Source organism: Scyliorhinus torazame, chromosome 21, assembly GCF_047496885.1.
Source record: "Scyliorhinus torazame isolate Kashiwa2021f chromosome 21, sScyTor2.1, whole genome shotgun sequence".
NCBI lineage: Eukaryota > Metazoa > Chordata > Chondrichthyes > Carcharhiniformes > Scyliorhinidae > Scyliorhinus > Scyliorhinus torazame.
This window is the reverse complement of record NC_092727.1, coordinates 89,570,542-89,591,200: the sequence shown is the minus strand read 5'-3', so window position 1 is coordinate 89,591,200 and position 20,659 is coordinate 89,570,542. Positions and strand designations below refer to the sequence as shown.

The following is a 20,659-nucleotide window of genomic DNA, read 5'->3' as shown; positions in this document are numbered from 1 at the left end:
CCTCCCATAGCGGCCGAGACCTCACCCATATCATTCAGTTCCACATCCTTCCGAATGGTGGCCCTCACCCGCTCACACACCTCCTCATTCACTAACAACCCAAAGTCCAGTCACCACTGTGGACGCTGGGGCCCCACTCGGTCCACTTACAAATCCACCCAGTGCAGGGTGAGGTCTGAAATGATGATTGCTGAATACCCCGAGTCGACGATCCCTGCCAGCAGTATCTTGCCCATCACGAAAAAATCAATACTGGAGTACACCCTGTGCACATGGGAGAAATATGAGAACTCCTTCGCCCTTGGCTTCCCAAATCTCCATGGATCCACCCACTCCCCCCCCCCCCCCCCCCCCATGCGCTCCATGAATCCCTTCAGCCCCTTTGCCACCACCGACACCCTCCCTGACCTCAGGCTCAACCGATTCAAACTTTTGTTCAATGACTGTGTTAAAGTCCCCTCCCATGATCAACCGGTGCAAGTCCACTCCGGGATTTTCACCAGCACCCGCCTCATAAACTCCACGTCGTCTCAGTTTGGGGACATAAACATTTACCAAAACCACCGTCATCCCCTCCAGCATCCCACTCACTATCACAAACCTCCCTCCCAAATCTGCCACAATATTCCCCACCTCAAACGCCTCCGTTTTATTTATCAACACTGCCACCCCCCCCCCCCCCCCCCCCATCCCCCCCCCCCCCCCCCCGGCTTCATATCTAATCCCGAATGAAAGACATTTCCACCCTATTCTTAGCCTAGTCCGATCCCTGATCTTCAAGTGTGTCCCTTGCAAAAAGGCCACGTCCGCCTTCAAGCTCCTCAAGTTCACGAGAATGCGACCGTTTGACTGGCCCATTCAGCCCCTTCGGCCCCACCCTCGGATGTCCACCGTCACCAGGAGGAGGAGTGAGGACATGTTTGCTTTTTCTGTCTTTTTTTCTTTTTGTTTGTTGGTTGTTGGAGAGCTTCTCTCCTTTGAGATGTTTTGTTGGGTTCGGAGGTGAGATGGCTTGCCTGTTGGTGGCGCAAAATTACAAGCCCATGCACATCCCTTCTCGCCTCCATGTGGGGTCAAAAATTCTCTCACAGCTTCCTATTTAATAGTTAACACCACAGGGGCACATTGACAAGGAGTCTTTAATATTCAACAGTTCTTTGATGAATAAGTGTTTGCTTTTCCTTCTTCAGGTTATTAGTTTGCTAATGGGATACTATTGGCCTGGCACTGATTGGATTCCTGATGTGCTGAATTAACTGGCATAGATAAATTTCACGCCAAATTTAGGTGATTAATTATTGAACAAAGCAGATATTTGAACGTAAGAATTTTGTTCTCCCTTTTACTTTGCGAATTATGCTTCGTGTTCCACTGACCCTTGCAGTGGTACAGCTTACATTGCCACCTGCTCTTTGATTCCTTATCCAGCTGGATATTTTTAATGTCAGCATCCAGCAATTGTGTGCCAATTGGTTCTTTAATGGGGTTAGGAAGGGAGGGGGGTGGTGGATGATGTGGAGGGGACATCCCAGTTGAACCTACCCTGACGCTTAGACATCTGGGCCGTCTAAGTGCTCCCGCCAGTGGAGAATTGGTTCTAGTCTCCGCTTGGAGCAGGGCCCAAATGTGAGACTCTCTCCTTAACCATGCAAATATATACATGCTGGAGAGCCCGCCGGATTCCGTCAGAATCCCAGTACCGGGCCACCATTTTGATGGGGTGGCCTGATCCTGAGGTCTGGCAGCAGGTCCCCCCTCTCCCCCACAACACTACTTTTGTCACCCACGTCCCAATACCGCCTCCCACCCCCAGTCACCCACTTTGGAGCTAAGTGGGTTCACTTCCTCTTCTTCACAGCAGAAATAACTTAGCTGTTTTTGATGTGGTGAGGAGCTGTCAATCATAGCAAGAGCATTGATAAACATTGTGGTTGGCATTAAAGCAGGATAATGGAGATGCATTCAAGCATGATGGGAAAGATAGATCAACAATCCAACAAGCACCTGTCTCTGGAGTAATGAAACTGCCAATCACTGGCTAATGTGTGAAATAGAGTGAGAGTTTTGCACTTCAAAGGCTGTCAGGGGATTTGAAGCCGTTTCAAGTATACTTGGCTTTTGAAGAAGCCTTTGACACTTGTAACAGCTGCTGTTTTAAACATTTTTGTCTGAAGCAGCAGATGTTAGGGAGGGGTAAGTAAAAAATCAATGATCGTTCACTGTACTGGCTGGACTGCTCTTCAGCTTTCAGGCAGGAGTAACTGATGGGAATCTCTGAAGGGGGTCTCTGAAGGGGGTCTCTGATGAGGGTCTTTGAAGGGGATCTCTGATGGGGGTTTCAGATGGGGGTCGGCTGATGGGGGGTACTGGGGGGGTTGGTGGGATAGTGGGTTGTGTCACCCTCATGCGTGCATGCTGTGGGGGAGGGTGACCTGTTTTTCCCGTGGTGTAGGGGGAAGATGTTCCAGGTTGTCAATGGGCTGGGGCAGGATTTGCAATGTGGGGTGGGAAGGGGGTCGTCTGATGGACTTTGGGTAGCACCTGGATTCTGCACTGACCCTCTTGACCCATCTCATTGTCCATCGCGTTAGGGTCACGCTTGAGCAAACTTGTACCAAAGCCCGCCTGGAGGATGTTCCGCTGTGATGGTTGGTGAATCGGGCTTGAACCAGTTCATTAAATTAAAATGGTTGCAAATCACCAAATTGCATTCTCCCGCCCAACAGGACAGGTAGCCACCTGAGGCAGTTGGCGGGGGATCGGAGCATCACAATGGACACCAAACCCGTTTTGCGGGGTGCACTCTATTCTCCGCCCGATCAGGATTCCCAATAGCGGCATCGGGCATTGGAAAACCCACCCCTGTACTTTTCAGCAAAAAGCTGCTTAATAGCTACTCATATTAGGACCCCTGCTCGATTTCTCTCTCAGCTCCCAGATGATTACAACAGTTTTAGTTGAAGTTGTAGGTGAGACCAGTGCAATGAATACATTGTAAATGTCAGATCGTCTGTAATAAAGCCAAATTCAGCCGAAGCTTGCGTACCCAAAGAACGGTTAGCGTGTGTAACTCACTGCCACAGAGACTAGTTGAGGCCAATAAGATTGATACAGTGAAGGGAAAACAAGACAAGCAAAAGGGAGAATGGCAAATAAGGATATGTTGATATAGGGTTGGAGGAATAAGAGTGGGAGGATGTTCTTGTGATGTTTTAGCACTGGCCTGGACCAGTGGAGCCGAATGGTCTGTTTCAATATTCAGCATATATCAGGACGTTGAACCATGGCATGGGAGAATATGGGATAAGCCCAGGCAGTACCTTTGTCTACTTCACCATGGAGGGAATCCAAAAATTTGCATTTGAAGGATTGCAAGACGTTATTGCTTACTTGCTTGGGCGGCATGGTGGCACCATAGTTAGCACTGCTGCCTCACAGTGCCAGGGACCCTGGTTCAATTCCGGCCTTGGGTGACTGTGTGGCATTTGCACTTTCTCCCGTGTCTGTGTGGGTTTCCTCCGGGTGCTCCAGTTTCCTCGCATACTACAAAGATGTGCCTGTTAGGTGGATTGGCCATGTTAAGTTGCCTCTTAGTGCCTAAAAGATGAGATTGGGTTACAGGATAGTGTTGGGGCGTGGGTCAAGGTAGGGTGCTCTTTCCAAGGGTTGGTGCAGACTTGAAGGGCTGAATGGCCTCCTTCTGCACTGTAGTGATTCTGTCAGCATCAAGAACTGACTAGGAAATACTTTCACCACGGATTTTGGGAATGTTAGTACTTTCCAAGTTGGACACTGCTAATCATTATTTGCAGCACTTCCACTTTGAAAAGGTATTGTACATCATCAGTGCCTTTAGTTGTTTATGGTAGAGGCTAGCTGAGCCAGACAGGGCAGAAAAGTGCCTTACTCGACACCAAAGAGAAAATGCTGGAAAATCTCAGCAGGTATGTCAGCATCTTGAGGGAGAGAAAAGAGCTAACTTTTCTAGTCCAGATGACCCTTTGTCAAAGCTAAAAGATTTAGAAAGTGGGAAATATTTATACTGTTTCGTGAGAAAATGAAAGATAAGCCATAGCCACAGACACCAAGGGAACAGAGTGCGAATAGCCACAGAAACCAAGGGGAAGGAGTGCTAATGGCAGTCCCCAGAGAGGACAAAGGGTGTGAAAGGCCAAACAACAGAGAAACTAACATCAGAGGGTAAACTGTGACAGATGTTTACCTCTTCGTGTCTAAAAGGTTAGATTGGGTTATGGGATAGTGTCGGGACTTGGGCCAAAGTAGGGCGCTCTTTCCAAGGGTTGATGCAGACTTGATGGGCTGAATGGCCTGCTTCTGCATTTCAGTGATTCCTGCAAGGCCGGGGGAGGGGGGGGAACATGTAACAGGCCGAGCAACCGGCGTGACCCCTACAGGACTGGTTCGGTGTCCAGGCACCGACTGCCATTACGGCTGCATACCCACTCACCACACGCCTCGGCCCCTGGTTTTACACAGTGACACCAGCCGTATAGGTGCACCCACCTCCGCACCCCTCCCCCCATATTACAGCGCACCCCTCCCGTACCTCCCCCTCCGGCCAATATGCTTAGATGTTTTCCCAGACAGTACAGCAGGAGTGGAGGCGGCCTGCTCTGACTCCTACCCTGCGACAAGGTCCCCTTGGTGTGTTGGTGCACATCTCCTGGGGCAACCTGGCCTGGATGGACCAGGCTGCTCCTCGGCGTCCTGGGTGACGTGGTGCTGCCCTGTTCTGCCCGATGCCCACCAGATGCACCAGGGAAAGAAAGGGGAGAGTCCGAGGTGCTGCGATGTTCTGACACCTCCCTTGCAGGAGTCACTGGCGTGGGCCCCGGCTCCTCTTCTTCCCATGGGGTGCCCGAAGGCCCCCGTGCTCCTCCATGGGTAAGGGTTGCGAGCGGAGCCATCTCCTGAGGCTCCCAAGCCACCTGACGCTGCCAGTCCTGGAGACCCACTCTGGTCTTGACCAGGTCTGTACGCTCGCGGAAATGGAGCAACTCTGTCTGGGGCTGCACCACATCACGCTGCGACTGTGCCACCACCTAGAGGGTCTGTGCCACATCAGCCAGTGAGTGAGCCGCATCCCTCAGGGACTGGGGCACCTTGCCCAGTGTCTGCGCCACACAGGCCAGCACCTGGGCAATGGCGCTGACGTTCCCAGCCATGGCCTGCTGTGATGGGCCATGCTGAGGAGCATCGCTGCAATGTGCAGGTGGCTCTGGAACATGGCTGCCTATGAGAGGGCAGCACAGTCCTGGGCCTCAGCCACCGCCTGCACAAAATGTCCCAGGCCTTGGACACGCTGATCCACAGCAGAAACCGTCGCCACCAATGCCTCCACTGCAGACGCCACCTGTGCAGTGCAGCCTGGGTGGCACGCATAGCCAGCACCACACCCTGTTCTTGTACGTGAATGAATTCCTTCACCTATGCCCACAGGACACTGGCCGTCATCCCCTTTTGTAGTCCCTGGCTCTCTGACTGCATCTGTAGTTGGGATTTTCCAGAAGACCGGGACCTATCTCGATGGTGTCATGATATTCAGGTAAACATCATAGCACATACATACTGATGGACAGATCAACGGACCAATCAACACACACACAACACCACAGCCAATCACAGGCAAGAGCATACACACTACAAAACAGGGAACACGAGACTTCCAGGGCATTCCAGCAGGAGACAGCTCAGGGCACAGAGCTCACAGCAAGCCACTCAGACATCCACCATGTGCTGAGTGCCACTACAAGATAGTATTAGGAATAGGTCCACAGATTCTAGGGTTATGATCGAACCTCAGTAACCAGTTTACCACTGTAAATAAATGATAGCAATAAAACTGAGTTGTACCATTCGCAACCGTGTTGGTTCGTCTGTGTAGCAGAGCACCCAACACATCAGTTGGCAGCTGGTTCCTGGGGCTGGCCTGACCTCCGACCGTAGGGCCTCTTGGGCGCTCCTACCTGCTGCACTGGATGAGCTGTGTGGTGCGCACTAGGTAGCGTCAAAGGCGTCTCTTTACTAAAGCGCCCAACTGAGGTGAGAGTCTCTGGGATGGTTGAGGTTGTAAGGGACAGCTGTGACAGGAAGTCAGTATCATTCTCCGACCCGAGCTCCCGAGTGTCCTGAGTCTCGGGCGGAGGGATGGTGTTCGGGCTGCTCTCCCCGTCAGTGCTCGGCTGTCTGGGGGGGCATTGGCTTTGGCACTGGCTGGGCACCCGCCCCATCTCCGCCAGGTCCTGCAAGATACAAGGCAGCACATACAATGAGACAGTGGGCAGGGGGGTTTGTTGGGGGGGGTAAGGGGGGTAGGGGGGTGTGGGAGTGAGGGATGTGTGAGGTGATGGGTGTGGGGGTGAGGGGTGTGGGGGGGAAGAGGGTGGAGTGGGCGTGAGAGGTGTGAGGTTGAGGAGGGTGTGGAGGTGAGGGGCTGTGGGGGTGAGGGTGGTATGGGGGTGAGGGTGCAATGGGTGTGGGGTGAGGTGGGGGCGAGGGGGGTCTCGACACATGTGTCATGTGGAACCACAACTCGGTGGGGTCTGACTTGCTCAGCCGTGACTGCACTCCACCCTGGCGACCTCCCTTTCCTCTGGGCCACCTGCCACGTTCATTGCCCTCTGCTCGGGCAGGGTGAGTGGCCGCAGTTCTGGTGGTCTCTCTCCGGTATTCTCCCACTTCCGGCGGCTGTGTGCAGCCTTCTGGGGGGGTGGGAGGGTGGGCGGGAACACAGTGGCCAGGGCACCCGGCCATGGTGGATATCATGGGTGCTGGCATGTGGGGCAGGGTAGGGGTTCGGCCGTCCCCTGGGGGGAGGGGCTGGGTTATGGGTTTGTGGGGGAGGCGGGGTTAGTGTCAGGGGCACAGAGCAGCCAGCTCACCCTGGCCGCCCTGAGAAGGTGGTGGAGTTTCTTTGGGCACTGCATGCCAGTCCGGGATACCTTGCCCACGGCGCTGACTGCCTCTGCCATCTACGCCCACGCTCGGCGAATGGCGGCACCTGCCAGTCTTCCTCCCAGCCGGGGTAAAGGGCCATCCGCCTCTCCTCCACCACGAGGGTCTCCAGTCAGCGTCCCTAGACCGTGGCACAGCTCTCCTTCCAGCCACTTTGCTGGCTGGGACGCTGTGTGCGGGAGGAACGACTGTTTCAGTGCGGCTGCAGCGTGTGAGCCTCATGAGTGCCAATCCCGGACCCGACCAATCCGGCACCGTTTTTCCTGGAATCGATTGTGTTCCATGTGGCGCCGGTGCTGGCTCATTAATAGTTGTTGGGTGTTGCACCTATTTTTGAGTCATAAAACTCCACACATCCTCTGCTGGCGTCAACACTTAGTCTCAGAAACGGTGAATCCAGCCCAAAAGACTAAAGCAATCAATCCTATCAATGCCAACACAGAATTGTGCAGTGAGCTATCAACACTTACCATTTGTGTTCAATCTGCAGGCCTGTGCACCTATGTATCGCTGGCAATATTCAACGAAGAATAGAACTAGTGGACCAGCTCCTACGGGCACATGTCGGATAGCGGCTCAAGACTTCAGCAGCTTTGCAGAATATTCACCCTGTCGCTCCAGGACTACAGAAGATCAGGTGCAGAAAGCAGGTAAGAGAATGTCCTGTATAAAATGGTGAGAGTTTGGATAAAGTTCAAAAGTTTGAAAGCTGCAAATGTTTGTGATGAATTGGCCGACACATGGGGCGTTTTTTTCCGCCGGGAAACGTGATTGGGTGGAGAATCCGTTTAGGTGGCGGGTCTGGTTTCACACCAATCGCAATTCTCCGACGCCTCAGCAGCAGCGTCAATGCGTTCCACTCCGCATGTACAGTAGACACCGTTGGCAGATCATTAGCAGGCCCAACTGGGATTCTCCAAGGCCTCCATGATTCTCCGCCTCCACCGGGGCGAATTCCCGACGGCGAGGCTCACTTGTGCTTTTAAAAATTGTGAAACTGGTGCCGCGGCTGATGAGGGAGAGAGAGGAGGTAGGACACGGAGAGGCGTGACTGTGGGCTGCCGGTCCCTGACACTGGTCTGGGGGGGGGGGGGGGGGGGGGCTGGGAGGGCCTGCTAGGGCCGGGGGGTGGGGAGTGGTGATGGGGGGAATGGGCTGTGGGCTAGGGTAACCCCCACCATGGGACAGGGGCGGTGTCCAAGCATGGACCGCAATTGCCACAGCCTGCAAGGCAGCCACCTTGCTGCGCACCACACTGACCGCCCCCTTGGCCCCTGATGCTGCAGAGTGACACCAGTCATATGGGTGTCGCCATTTCCCCCACCCCTCCACCCCACCCTCCGCCATACCAACCCCCCAACTGGCCGGCACCCACCAGTGAGGCATGATGCGGCCCACCCAGGTCAACTCCCACATTAGCCCCGATGGGTGGGTGCCGGACGGGGGCTGCGAAGCGTACCGCTGCAATTTCAGCCTTGGCCAGCTGTGACTGGGCCGCACAGAGAAGCGCCGCTGCAATTTCCTGGCAGATGGTTGCCTGTGAGGCGGCAGCGCAGTCCTGGGCCTCAGCCAGCACCTGCACAGATTGCCCCAGGCCTTTGACATGCTGATCCATAGACAACTCTCACCCCCAAGGCCTCGACCACGGACTGGATGGCACGCATTGCCGGCACCACCTCCTGCTCCTGCACGCAGTAGGAGTCCTCCAACTGCACCTGCAGGTGTTGGGTCCTCGCCAACAGCCCCTGATGCAGTCCCTGGCTCTGCGACTACATCTCCACGATCGATGGCACTGTCCATTCCAGAAGCCCGAAACCGGACGGCAGCTAGTCCCTGGGGTCAGCCTGCCCTCTGACCGTCTGCCCACTGGGGAGTTTCTACCTCCCTCTGATGTACTGGAGCATCTGTGTGGTGAGCACCAAAGAGTGTCCCAGGAGCCTCTTCACTAAAGTGCCCAACCGAGGTGAGTGTCTCTGGGATGGTGGTGGGTGTTGGAGACAGCTGTGACGGGAAATCAGTGTCAACATCGGACTCGAGTTCTGGGGTGCCCTGGGATTTGGACAGATGGGTCACCTCCGTGTCGGTGTCACCATCACTGTTCGGCACACGAAGGAGATCTGGCTGTGGCTGTAGCTGAGGACAGGGGACACCAGATTGACCCGTCCCATCACCAGCTGGTCCTGCAAGACACAAGACAGGAAGCATGATTAGACTGCGGGCCAGGGGATAGTGGGTTGGCGGGGCTTTGGGGTTGGTGTGTGGGTGAGGGTGGTGTGAGGGTGGTGTGGGGGTGAGGTTGTGGGGGTGGGGTTGGTGTGTGGGGGTGAGGGTGTTGTTGGGGGGGGCCCGAGGCTGATCGCCACAACAGCGGCTGCCCTTTCCTTGGGCCCGCCGAGCACGTCTAGGCGGGCTCTACCGGGGTGAGGGGCAGTAGGTCCGGCGGATGCCCCCCCAGTCTTCACACGCCCCCTGCGGTTCTGGGCTCTTAGGTACCTAAGCAATGTGCCCTTGCAGACTATAGGTGCCCATGGCCTGTGCTGGGCTGGGGGTTGAGGGGGTGGAGATGGGTGTCTCAGCGCCCGTGGGTCTGCCATGCCAACTCCTGCACCATGTGGTCCTGTTCTGGGGAAACCCCAGCCCCTGCCCATCTGCCCTACCGACGACTCATAACTCCCACTGATGGTGGAGGCCTCTGGCCCCGCAGCTGAAGGCTACAGCTAATTAGCAATTGGCAATCATAGTTAATTAAGCACCTCACACCTCTGAAGTGGATCCCCATGGGTGGGCGGGCCATGTAGCATGTGGGGGTTACTGCCTAGCATCCCAATCAGACCACGATGCCTGGACACTGCCTGAACACTGCGCAAGGCAACACCACCCATGTAGCAGCCAACATCCAAGGACCCAGGGCCTGGGCCCCACCACCGGGGACATTTTGGCGACCAGAGGTGGGTATGTGCTCTGGGGAGGGGACCAGCAGCCGGTCCAGGTAATGCTATGAGCGGGTATCTGGAGTACTGAATGTTGTGTCCGGTTGCAGCGGCCCCCATTGCGTGCCGGGTGGAGTGGGGGGAGGTATCCAGGACCTCCGTGTCTGGAGGAATGGGGCATGGGATTGGCGCTCGGTCCGCATTGTAGATGAAAGTGCCAGAGGCTTCATATTGGTCGAGTTCAATGATTTTTATTATTTAACAAAAAAATCCCCAACTTCCCCAATCCCACGATGCCCCACCATCCCCTCCCCTCCCAGACCCTCCCCTGCCACTCCACCCCACACAACACACCCAAACCCCCCTTGCCCCCTCCCTCCCAGTGCCCCCTTAATGATCCTTAACCTACCTAGCCCTCCGTGCTCTACCACTGCATCTGGGTGTGTCCCCAGGATGCATATCAAGGTGGAGGCAAACTGCTGCTTACTGCATCCCATACCTTCGGGCGCCCACTCAGTCAGAGGAACAATGGCCGTTGCTCAGTTCTGAGGCTGCTGGGTTGAGCTGTTTACAGGGTAGCAACTAGGAGCGTCTATCTCGTAGCGTGCGTTGACTTGGGACTTACTTGGTCTGATGCAGCTGCTAGGCAGGTCTCTCTCTTCGGTGAGAGCCAAAGCCAAAGGAGGACGTTTCTCCCTTGGGGGATACCTTTTATACTCAAAAGGGCGTCGCGCGCTTTTGGGCGGGCCTTGAACTTGGCCTCAACTAATTGGGTCTTTCCCAATCATCTGTATTGATTTTCCTCCAATAGAGGGGTGGTTCCCTGATCGCTGGGCGTGTCCTGGTGACTGTCAGTCTGCTTTGTCTTAGCTTCCTCTGGTGCCGGGGAGTCTGTCCTAACATTGTGTATCTAAATGTTTCCCTTTTGTCCCCGGAGATGGCTCATTAGTATGTAGATTGTTTGGTAGTTTCTGGCCTGTCTGAGCGTTTAAGGTTCTAATCAGACAGAGCTTGCACCTGCTTGTTTCTTAGCATTGTCCAATTATCCCTGCATTCTTTGCGGGTGTCCATTTTGTAATCGGTACGTGGCCATCCCAGATGGCTACACACCCTCCTTGTGATCCTCAACGCGAAGCGTGAAGGACCACATTACTATGTCGTCTTCACCTTCTGACCACCGGGGCACCCATGCTTAGGCTCTACACTGTCCTATCCTATGCAACACAATTTTACCTAAACCATTTTAAATACATTCATTATCATAAAATTCTACGGGGCGCTATGACATTAATACATGCATTACAGAAAAATTAAAAAAACTGGAACCTCTAACTATTCTCAATAAGCTATCCTCATTCAAACAATCCAAAAATAATCTATACATCTTAAACTGTACAAAATAGCAGCACACAAATTTCTCTGGCCTGGCAGTCAGACACAGAGGTTTACATCTCTTTATTCCATAGAATACATTAAACAAAATGGATGCTCTTTAATCCGTCCCAATGGGTTCGGGGGTCTGGTGAAATCTGAAAATGGGGGACCTAAATCTGTACACTGGGGTGCGAGAGCGATATGCTCTCTTTTGCCATTTCTTGACTCTAAACGTTTGCACGACACTGCAAAGTATCGGCAGCACTAAGAGTGCTTTGACTACATATGGGAGTGAGTACCAGGTGATAAACTTATCACACTAGGTCGGGGTATTGCTAGTTGTCGCTGGGCTAGTTATCTCGGGGTTCCGTGTATTATAGGGGTGAGAGTCATTTATGGTTTGTGTGGTAGGGGTCAGGGGGGTAGCGTCTGCGCGCAACTGAAGGGATCCCGCTAAGATCCATGTGAACACGAAGGATGTCTTCATCTTTTGTCGGACTTCTTCTTTGTCTTCCTCTGGGGTTCCTGAGGTTCCGGAGTCCTGTGAACACGAGCATAATTTCTGTTATTATCTTGCTTAAGATCTCGTATGTCTGTCTGTCTGTCCTTTACTGCCAATTTCCCTTTATAATCGGTCACCATCTGTGATTCCCTCATTTTTTTTAAAAACCGAATATTTGGACTAGACATCTAAGAAAAATACTGCTGTACTGCGAGCCGTCTCGCAGCCTGTGTGATTTACCATCCCAGTGTTTGAGGATGTAAATAGCATAGGGAAGCAACCTAAGGGTTGCCAAAACCAAACAAAAGAATTTTGAACGTAATGAGCCAAAATGGGGTGCGTACGGGCCACGGCGGGTAAGAAATGGGTGGAATCCCCGGGTAGGACGGTGATCAATGTCATATGTGCTCTACCCGAGCGTAGCTGACCAGAGGGGGGGTCCTCGGGCAGGGCGGGGACCAATGCCGTTTCTCCACTGCCTCAGCAACCGGCAAGAACGGGCAAGAATGTGGTTGTCGTGGGGGGCTGCCTCTCGAATTAGGAGAGCAACTATGAGTCGTGTTCTGTAGACAAACTAGTTCCTCTGAACAAATCTGGGACAAACTTGTTCCATTAACAGCCGGGGGGGCGTTAAAGGAGTGGTGACGTGGGGCCATGAAATACTTTCCGAGTTTACACACAACACTTAACGCTAACGAATAAACATTCAACAAACATGGTGCAGGTTCCATCAGAAAGGACACCGTATCTCTCCATCGATTCTTTTTTTCTCCATCATCTGGACACCTCACTGCTCAATAGCGAATCGGGTCGCAAAGGGATTTGTTTGGTGGGAGTCAGACTCTAAGTCATCATCTTCACCCAGCTGCCAAACTCTTGTCTATAGTAACCGTGCTAAAGCTGCTTGGGGCGAATTGGGGTCCATCTCATCATTCCGGATGAGCCTGAACAAATTGTCTCGGTGCCAGAATCGTGTGTCGAGGTTGGAGCTACTATGATTCAATCCATAATCATCGGGCGGTGAGTCTGGGTCAGGGGCTTTGATGTAAGTGATCTTGAATGGGTCAGTAGAATCGTGCTCAGATTCACTGGGAGTGGGGCCTGGTGCCGGGGTGTAGTCGTAACGTGGTGTGCTGTGGCTGTCGTCATTGTGATCGCTATCACTGTCGCTGTCGCTGCTGGTTGAGGGAAGGGAGAGGCGGAGTCGTGCCTCTGGGGGCGGAGTTGAAGTCGTGTCTGAGGGCGGGATGGAGGGGCTGGGGGAGGGTAGGAATACGTCATCTGTGGGCGGGGCATGATCATCTGCGGCTGCGAGCAGGATGTGGTGTGTGTGGTTATTCTGTGAGCCGTAAGCTTTGAGCTGGTTTATACGAAAACACGCAGACTTACCGTTGGGATAGGTTATTTTGATACTGAGGGGCTGACTTTGTCCGAAATGGAGTACGGTCCGGAAAATTTTGGGGAGAGGAATTAACTGGGGTTGTAAAGGGAAAGCATAACTTGTTGCCCTACTGTAAACTCAGTGGCGTGTACTGTTTTTTCGAAATAAGCCTTGCTCTGTTTCTTCCTGGTTCCAAGTCTCACTGCTGCGGCGAGTTGGGCTGCCGTTATATTCTGTACCAGTTGTGTAACCACGTTTTCATGTGTGAGGGCTGTAACTGCGGGGCTGGCCAAATCCAGTCCTAATAAATACTCAGCGCCTTTCATGGGGCGTCCGGTCATGAGGGTGTGGGGGGTGTATCCTGTGGATGTAGATACCGTGTTTCTTAAAAACATTAACGCAAATGGGAGAACTGAATACCAGGTGCTATTATTTTGCTGTACCATTTTCCTGAGGGTGGCTTTCAATGTCCTATTCATTCGTTCTACAATACCACTTGACTGGAGGTGGTATGCGATATGGAACTTTTGACTAATGCCGAAAATCGTGAGGACGTTTTTCATTACACGTCCGGTGAAATGGGAGCCTTGATCGGACTTTTTACTGCGTGGGAGGCCCCATCTTGTAAAGATGTGGTGTGTTAATATTTTAGCCGTTGTCTTGGCCGTATTAGTTTGTGATGGAAATGCTTCCACCCATTTTGTGAAGGTGTCTATGACCACCAACACATACTTGTAACCATTTCTGCATGGGGGTAGGGGTCCTATATAGTCTATCTGGAGATTTGTCCAGGGTCCATTAACGGGGCGGGTATGGCCACGTTGAGCCTTTTTAGCATATCTGTCCGGATTGTTCTGGGCACAGATTAAGCAATTCTCAACGTAGTGTGTGTCATGATATTCAAACACACACATCATGATAGACAGACCAACAGACCAATTAGCACACATAACACGACAGCCAATCACAGACAAGAGCAGACACAGAATAAGACAAGAAACACGACACCTGGTGGCCAGTCCATCTGAAGACAAGGACAAGGACAGGACCTGATTAACAAGACACTCACACAGTCACCACGTGCTGAGTACCAAGACAGATCTGTAAATAACAAGTTGGAATAAAGCTGCGTTGTACCAATCGCAACCGTGTTGGTTCATCTGTACCTCAGAGCACCCAACACCACATGATACCAGTGAGTGAATCGATACCTGCTGGCAAATCTGCCATCCTGAGCCATGGACATCAACAACAAACCGCAGCCGTTGCAAGTCGCTGGGAACCTGGGCACCAATTGGAAGCTCTTCAAGCACCGATTTGAACTGTTCATGTGAGCCAACGAAAAACAGGGTGCCTCGGACGAAACAAAGATTGCCATGCTCCTCATTACCGCAGGTCAGCACGCCATCGATGTGTACAACTCCTTGGTGTTCGCGGAAGGCGAGAACAAATCTAAATATGACACGGTCCTCCTCAAGCACGACCAGCACTTCAACGTTGAGGTCAATGAAAGCTTTGAGAGGTATATCTTTCAGCAGCGCCTGCAAGGTAAGGATGAGCTCTTTCAACCCTTTCTGACGCACCTCCGCATACTCGCGCAGTCCTGCGGTTACGGCACCACCTCAGAGTCCATGATCCAGGACCAGATCGTTTTTGGTGTTGCCTCCAGTGGCCTACGCCAGCAACTTCTTAAAATTAAAGGCCTGACCTTAGCATCTGCAGTGGAAGCGTGTGTCCTGCATGAAAATGCGACCAGCCGCTTTGCCCAATTTCAGGCGACCGAATCGGCACGGAGGGGGTCCCAAGCGATCGAATCGGCAAGCCAGGCCACCCACGAGGCCGAACGCATCCAGGCAATTGAGTTTCTCCCGGCCCGCGGCCCGGACGAGGGCGGCCGTTTTGCGCGCTTTTTGAGGTCTCCCGCGTTTGTACGCGCCAAAACCAACGGCAACATTGAGGGACGCACTGCGCAGGCGCGCCCGACGCAAGACCGAACTGCGCATGCGCAGTGGAGTAACGAACACCATGATGTCATGACGTGCGGCAACTGTGGAGCTGCACATTTAAAAGGGCAATGTCTTGCAAAAACCCGACAATGCCTACGCTGTGGCAGGATGGGCCACTACGCTGCCTACTGTCGAGCGGTTCAACCGATGGATCCTCCACATCTCCGACAACCTCGCAGACACGTGCGAACCATCCACATCAGGACATCCAACCCAATGACACAGATGACCAAGATGCCTTCCGGGTTGCGGTCATTGATGTGAACCGGATCAACACCATCAATCCGGCCGATGAATGGAGTGCCACCCTGAAGGTCAACCGATCGCCGATCACTTTCCGCCTGGACACTGGCGCATCCGCCAACCTCATAGCATGGTCAGCATTCTATGCCATGAAGGTCAGACCACCAATCCAGCCATCCCGGTGCAAGATGGTCGACTACAACGGGAACGTTATCCCGGCCATGGGATCCTGCCAGCTCCAGGTGACACACAAAACACACACGGCCACACTCTCGTTCGAAATAGTTGGCTCATCGAAGGACTCCTTGCTGGGCGCACAGGCATGTAAGGCTCTCCACCTTGTACAACGAATTCTGTCTCTCTCTCCAGACGACACATCTGACTTCCCGAATGCTGAGTTCAACGCACAGCTCCAATCGCTCCTCGCCCACAACCAGGAGGCATTCGAAGGCATGGGAACATTGCCATACACCTACCGAATTCGCCTCAAACCGGACGCCATCCCGGTAGCTCACGCACCTCGCAGGGTTCCTGCGCCACTTAAAGACCGCCTCAAGCTGCAGCTGCAGGATCTCCAGGACCAAGGGGTCCTATCCAGGGTCACGGAGCCCACGCCATGGGTCAGATCCATGGTGTGTGTCAAGAAGCCCTCTGGCGAGCTCCGCATCTGTATCGACCCCAAAGACCTCAATAATAACATTATGCGGGAACATTATCCCATACCTAAACGGGAGGAGATCACCAGTGAAATGGCCCAAGCGAAGATATTCACGAAATTGAATGCTTCTAAAGGGTTTTGGCAGATCCAACTGGACCCGTCCAGCCGAAAGCTATGCACCTTCAACACCCCTTTCGGCAGATTCTTCTACAACCGGATGCCATTTGGCATCATCTCGGCATCCGAGGTTTTCCACAGAATCATGGAGCAGATGATGGAAGGCATCGAAGGGGTGCGCGTATATGTGGACGATGTCATCATCTGGTCCACCACACCGCAGGAGCACATACATCGTCTCCAACGCGTTTTTGCCCGCATACGGGAAAACGGCCTGCGCCTCAACCGAGCCAAGTGCGCCTTTGGCCAGACCGAATTAAAGTTCCTGGGGGACCACATCTCCCGGTCAGGGGTCCGTCCGGATGCAGACAAGGTAAGCGCCATCACAGCCATGCCGCGGCCGGCCGACAAGAAGGCTGTCCTACGATTCCTTGGCATGGTCAACCTCCTAGGGAAATTCATTCCCAACCTTGCCTCCTACACAACGACTCTGCGCCATCTCGTAAAAAAATCTACAGAGTTCCAGTGGCAACATACACACCAGCTGGAATGGGAGGAGCTCAAACACAAACTCACCACGGCACCAGTGTTGGCGTTCTTCGACACGTCTCGTCCCACCAAAATCTCAACTGATGCCAGCCAATCCGGCATTGGAGCAGTGCTCCTGCAGAGGGATGACACGTCGTCATGGGCCCCAGTTGCCTATGCATCACGGGCGATGACTCCCACAGAGCAGCGCTACGCGCAAATCGAAAAAGAATGCTTGGGCTTGCTAACCGGTTTGGACAAGTTCCACGATTATGTCTATGGTCTTCCACGATTCACGGTCGAAACTGACCACCGCCCCCTGGTCAGCATAATAAACAAGGACCTGAACAACATGACCCCTCGCCTCCAGCGCATCCTACTTAAACTCAGGAGGTACGACTTCCAACTGGTCTACACTCCAGGAAAGGACCTCATCGTGGCGGACGCCCTACCCCGAGCAGTGAGTGCGCCACCAGGTGCGGAGGGGTTCGTATGTCAGGTCGAGGCACAGGTGGCCTTGACAGCGGCAAATCTGCCGGCTGACGACTCCAGTCTGGCCCGCATACGCCGAGAGACAGCGGCCGACCCCCTTTTACGGCGAGTGATGCACCACATGACGGGAGGATGGCTCAAAGGGCAGTGCCCGCAGTTCTATAATGTACGGGATGACCTAGCCATCATTGATGGGATCCTTCTGAAGCTGGACCGGATTGTCATTCCGCACAGTATGCGCCAGCTGGTTCTCGATCAAATACACAAAGGCCACTTGGGGGTCGAGAAGTGCAGACGGTGGGCCCGAGAGGCGCTATACTGGCCGGGCATCAGTGACGAAATTGCCAACATGGTGATCAACTGCACAACCTGGCAAAGGTTTCAGCCGGCGCAACCTCCTGAGACGCTTCTGCCCCATAAGCTGGTGACGTCCCCCTGAGCGAAGGTGGGTGTCGACCTAGTTCACGCGCTTGGCATGGACTATGTTATCATCATGGACTACTTCTCCAATTACCCAGAAGTCATACGCCTACACGATCTGACGTAGTCTGCTGTCATCAGGGCCTGCAAAGACACCTTTGCTCACCACGGCATTCCGATGACTGTCATGTCGGACAATGGGCCTTGTTTTTCCAGCCATGAATGGTCGTCCTTTGCCGCCTCATATGGCTTCACACACGTGACGTCCAGCCCTCTGCATCCCCAGTCCAATGGAAAGGCGGAGAAGGGCGTTCACATTGCCAAGCGGCTCCTCTGCAAGGCTGCTGCTGCCGGATCGGACTTCTACCTCGCCCTGCTGGCCTATCGCTCGGCCCCACTAGCCACGGGTCTCTCGCCAGCACAGCTGCTGATGGGTCGCACCCTCAGAACCACTGTGCCTTCCATCCTGGCACCAACAACAGACCATGCTCCGGTACTGCATAGGATGCAACTGCAGCGTGATCGCCAGAAGAGATCGTACGACACAAGGGCAACTGATCTTCCCCCCCTGGCCCCTGGAGACAACGTCCGCATTCATCTACCAGACGGTGGCTGGTCAGCACCTGCCGAAGTTCTCCGACGCGTGGCTCCCCGCTCGTTCCTGGTACGCATGCCGGATGGATCCGTGCGTAGGCGCAATCGGCGAGCCCTTCGCCTACTTCCACGCTCGCAACGGAACCATACACAGATGCCATGTCCTCCACTGGTTCCTGATAGTGATTTCGTGGAGCTGCCATATACCATGCCCCTCCTGTCGCCGCCCGTGGCCAGGCTCGCACCTCAGCCGGTGGTTCTCGACCCACCCTTGAGGCGGTCAACCCGAATTCGTCACCCACCTACTAGACTGGACTTATGAGACTGTTCACTGGTCAAAGTTTAGCAACTATTGTATTGTAACATGTTACTGTTTTATCGTTCCAGATCTCGTTTGACCGGACCACACTTCAAAGTTTTTCTTCTTTTGTTATGGTACAACCTCGTTAGCATGCCACACCTGATATCGCCCCTTGTATATAGTTACGCCACATGTACATGCTGTAAATATCACGCACACACACCTTTAGCTGCACTCAGGACACATTCATATTTATAACCACGTAGGCACATAATCTTGTAAAAAAGGGGGGGATGTCATGATATTCAAACACACACATCATGATAGATAGACCAACAGACCAATTAGCACACATAACATGACAGTCAATCACAGACAAGAGCAGACACAGTATAAGACAAGAAACACGACACCTGGTGGCCAGTCCATCTGGAGACAAGGACAAGGACAGGACCTGATTAACAAGACACTCATACAGTCACCACGTGCTGAGTACCAAGACAGATCTGTAAATAACAAGTTGGAATAAAACTGCGTTGTACCAATCGCAACCGTGTTGGTTCATCTGTACCTCAGAGCACCCAACACCACAGTGTGCGACATCGATTTTTAAATCAGGCCACCAGCAAAGCTGTCTGAGGTGGGCTAGGATGGGTTTAATTCCTTGGTGTCCATGATTGTCATGGAACTGACAAATGATCTGGTTCCTGTCCTGGCTGGGAACTATATAAATGCTATCCTTTAAAATCACACCGTCGTGTGTGGTGATTGCGTTTTTAAACTTGTCGTACGGGGCTGGGAAGGTTCCCTTTAAAACTTCCCTGAGTTTCTCGTCCTCTTTCTGGGCCTTCGCTAAATCTTGAATGTTGGTCTGTGAGACCTGAACTGTGTGTACTGGGGTGCTTTCGGGGGGGGTTCCAGAAATAACCATGCCTGGAGCCTGCCTTCGCTAGGGCGGCTGCTTTAATGTTTCCAGCGGGAGAAGAACAGTGGTGACTGCGAACCTTAATTATGCCGTATTTCCTATCCTTCGCTGTCTCTAAGATATGGCGGAGTAATGGGGCTGAGGGTAGGGGTTTACCATCCGCGGAAACAAATCCTCTTGTTTCCCAGAGTGGTAGGAATTCTGTCAAACTATTACAGACATACAAGCTGTCTGAATAGATGTCTGCTGGAGTCGGGAACGAGTCGGGGTGGTCTACAATATATGCAATTGCTGCCAGCTCTGCTGCCTGCGAGACTAAGTGTCCTGGCAACTTCAAGGAAATTTCATCTTGGGCGCGTCCCTGCGCTCCTCTACGTAAATACCGCAACCGGTAATTCTCTTTCCATTTAACACTGTGGAGGAGCCATCCACAAATATCTTCAGGGGTGCGCACGTGTCTGTGGGCTGGGGTCTCTGGGGTGTACTACCTGTTTTCCAGGGGGGTGTTTTGGGAATAAATGGGCCTGTGTTCTGTTTAGTGGTGACACTGCAAATTATCAGCAAGCAATGTGTGGGTTTTGGTTCTCTTTACCGTGATGTCCCGTCCCTGTAAAAGAAGGGTCCAATGGGCTGCGTGGATTTCGCTGACTGTGCCATCTTTAAGTCGGCTGCCTAACAATAGCTGTGTCGGTGTGTGTTCTGTGAGGATGGTGATGAGGTTGAGTCCTGTAATGTATGCGAAGTATTGCACTGCCCAAAAAACTGCGACCAGATGCCTTTCACAGGCAGAAAATCTTTGCACCAACATGCGTGGCATTCCTAGAGGAGCACGGCCGAAAGGGTTCGGGCGGTGCTTGCTACCTCGATAACGTACGGGATGTCATAATATACACCAGTGTATCATGGTGCAGATACACACACACTGATGGACACACAGTGGGGCCAATCAACACACACAACACCGCAGCCAATCACCAGTTAGAGCACACGCACTATAAAGACAGGGGCATCAGAGTTCCCGCTCATTCGAGCTGCAGCTTCCTAGTAGGACAGAGCTCACAGCCTGCAGCACAGATCTTCACCATGTGCTGAGTGCATCGACTGGTTAGGACAAGGCATAGGTCTTTAGTTCAATCTAATATCGTGTTAACCCACAGTGATAGTATGTGAAACAGTTTCTGACTTAATAAAATAGTGTTGCCTTATTTTAAGT

The 20,659-nt window shown here is 53.1% G+C and overlaps 1 protein-coding gene across 2 annotated transcripts in view; it reads left to right on the top strand.

Moving 5' to 3' along the window:
• Positions 1-20,659, top strand: part of LOC140398399 (integrin alpha-8-like) — a 223,488-nt gene that overhangs the window by 37,268 nt on the left and 165,561 nt on the right. For both annotated transcript variants that reach the window (XM_072487047.1, XM_072487046.1), the window contains exon 4: positions 7,466-7,625. In XM_072487047.1, coding sequence (XP_072343148.1) covers positions 7,466-7,625 — 160 coding nt within the window. The remainder of the gene's footprint in view (positions 1-7,465; positions 7,626-20,659) is intronic.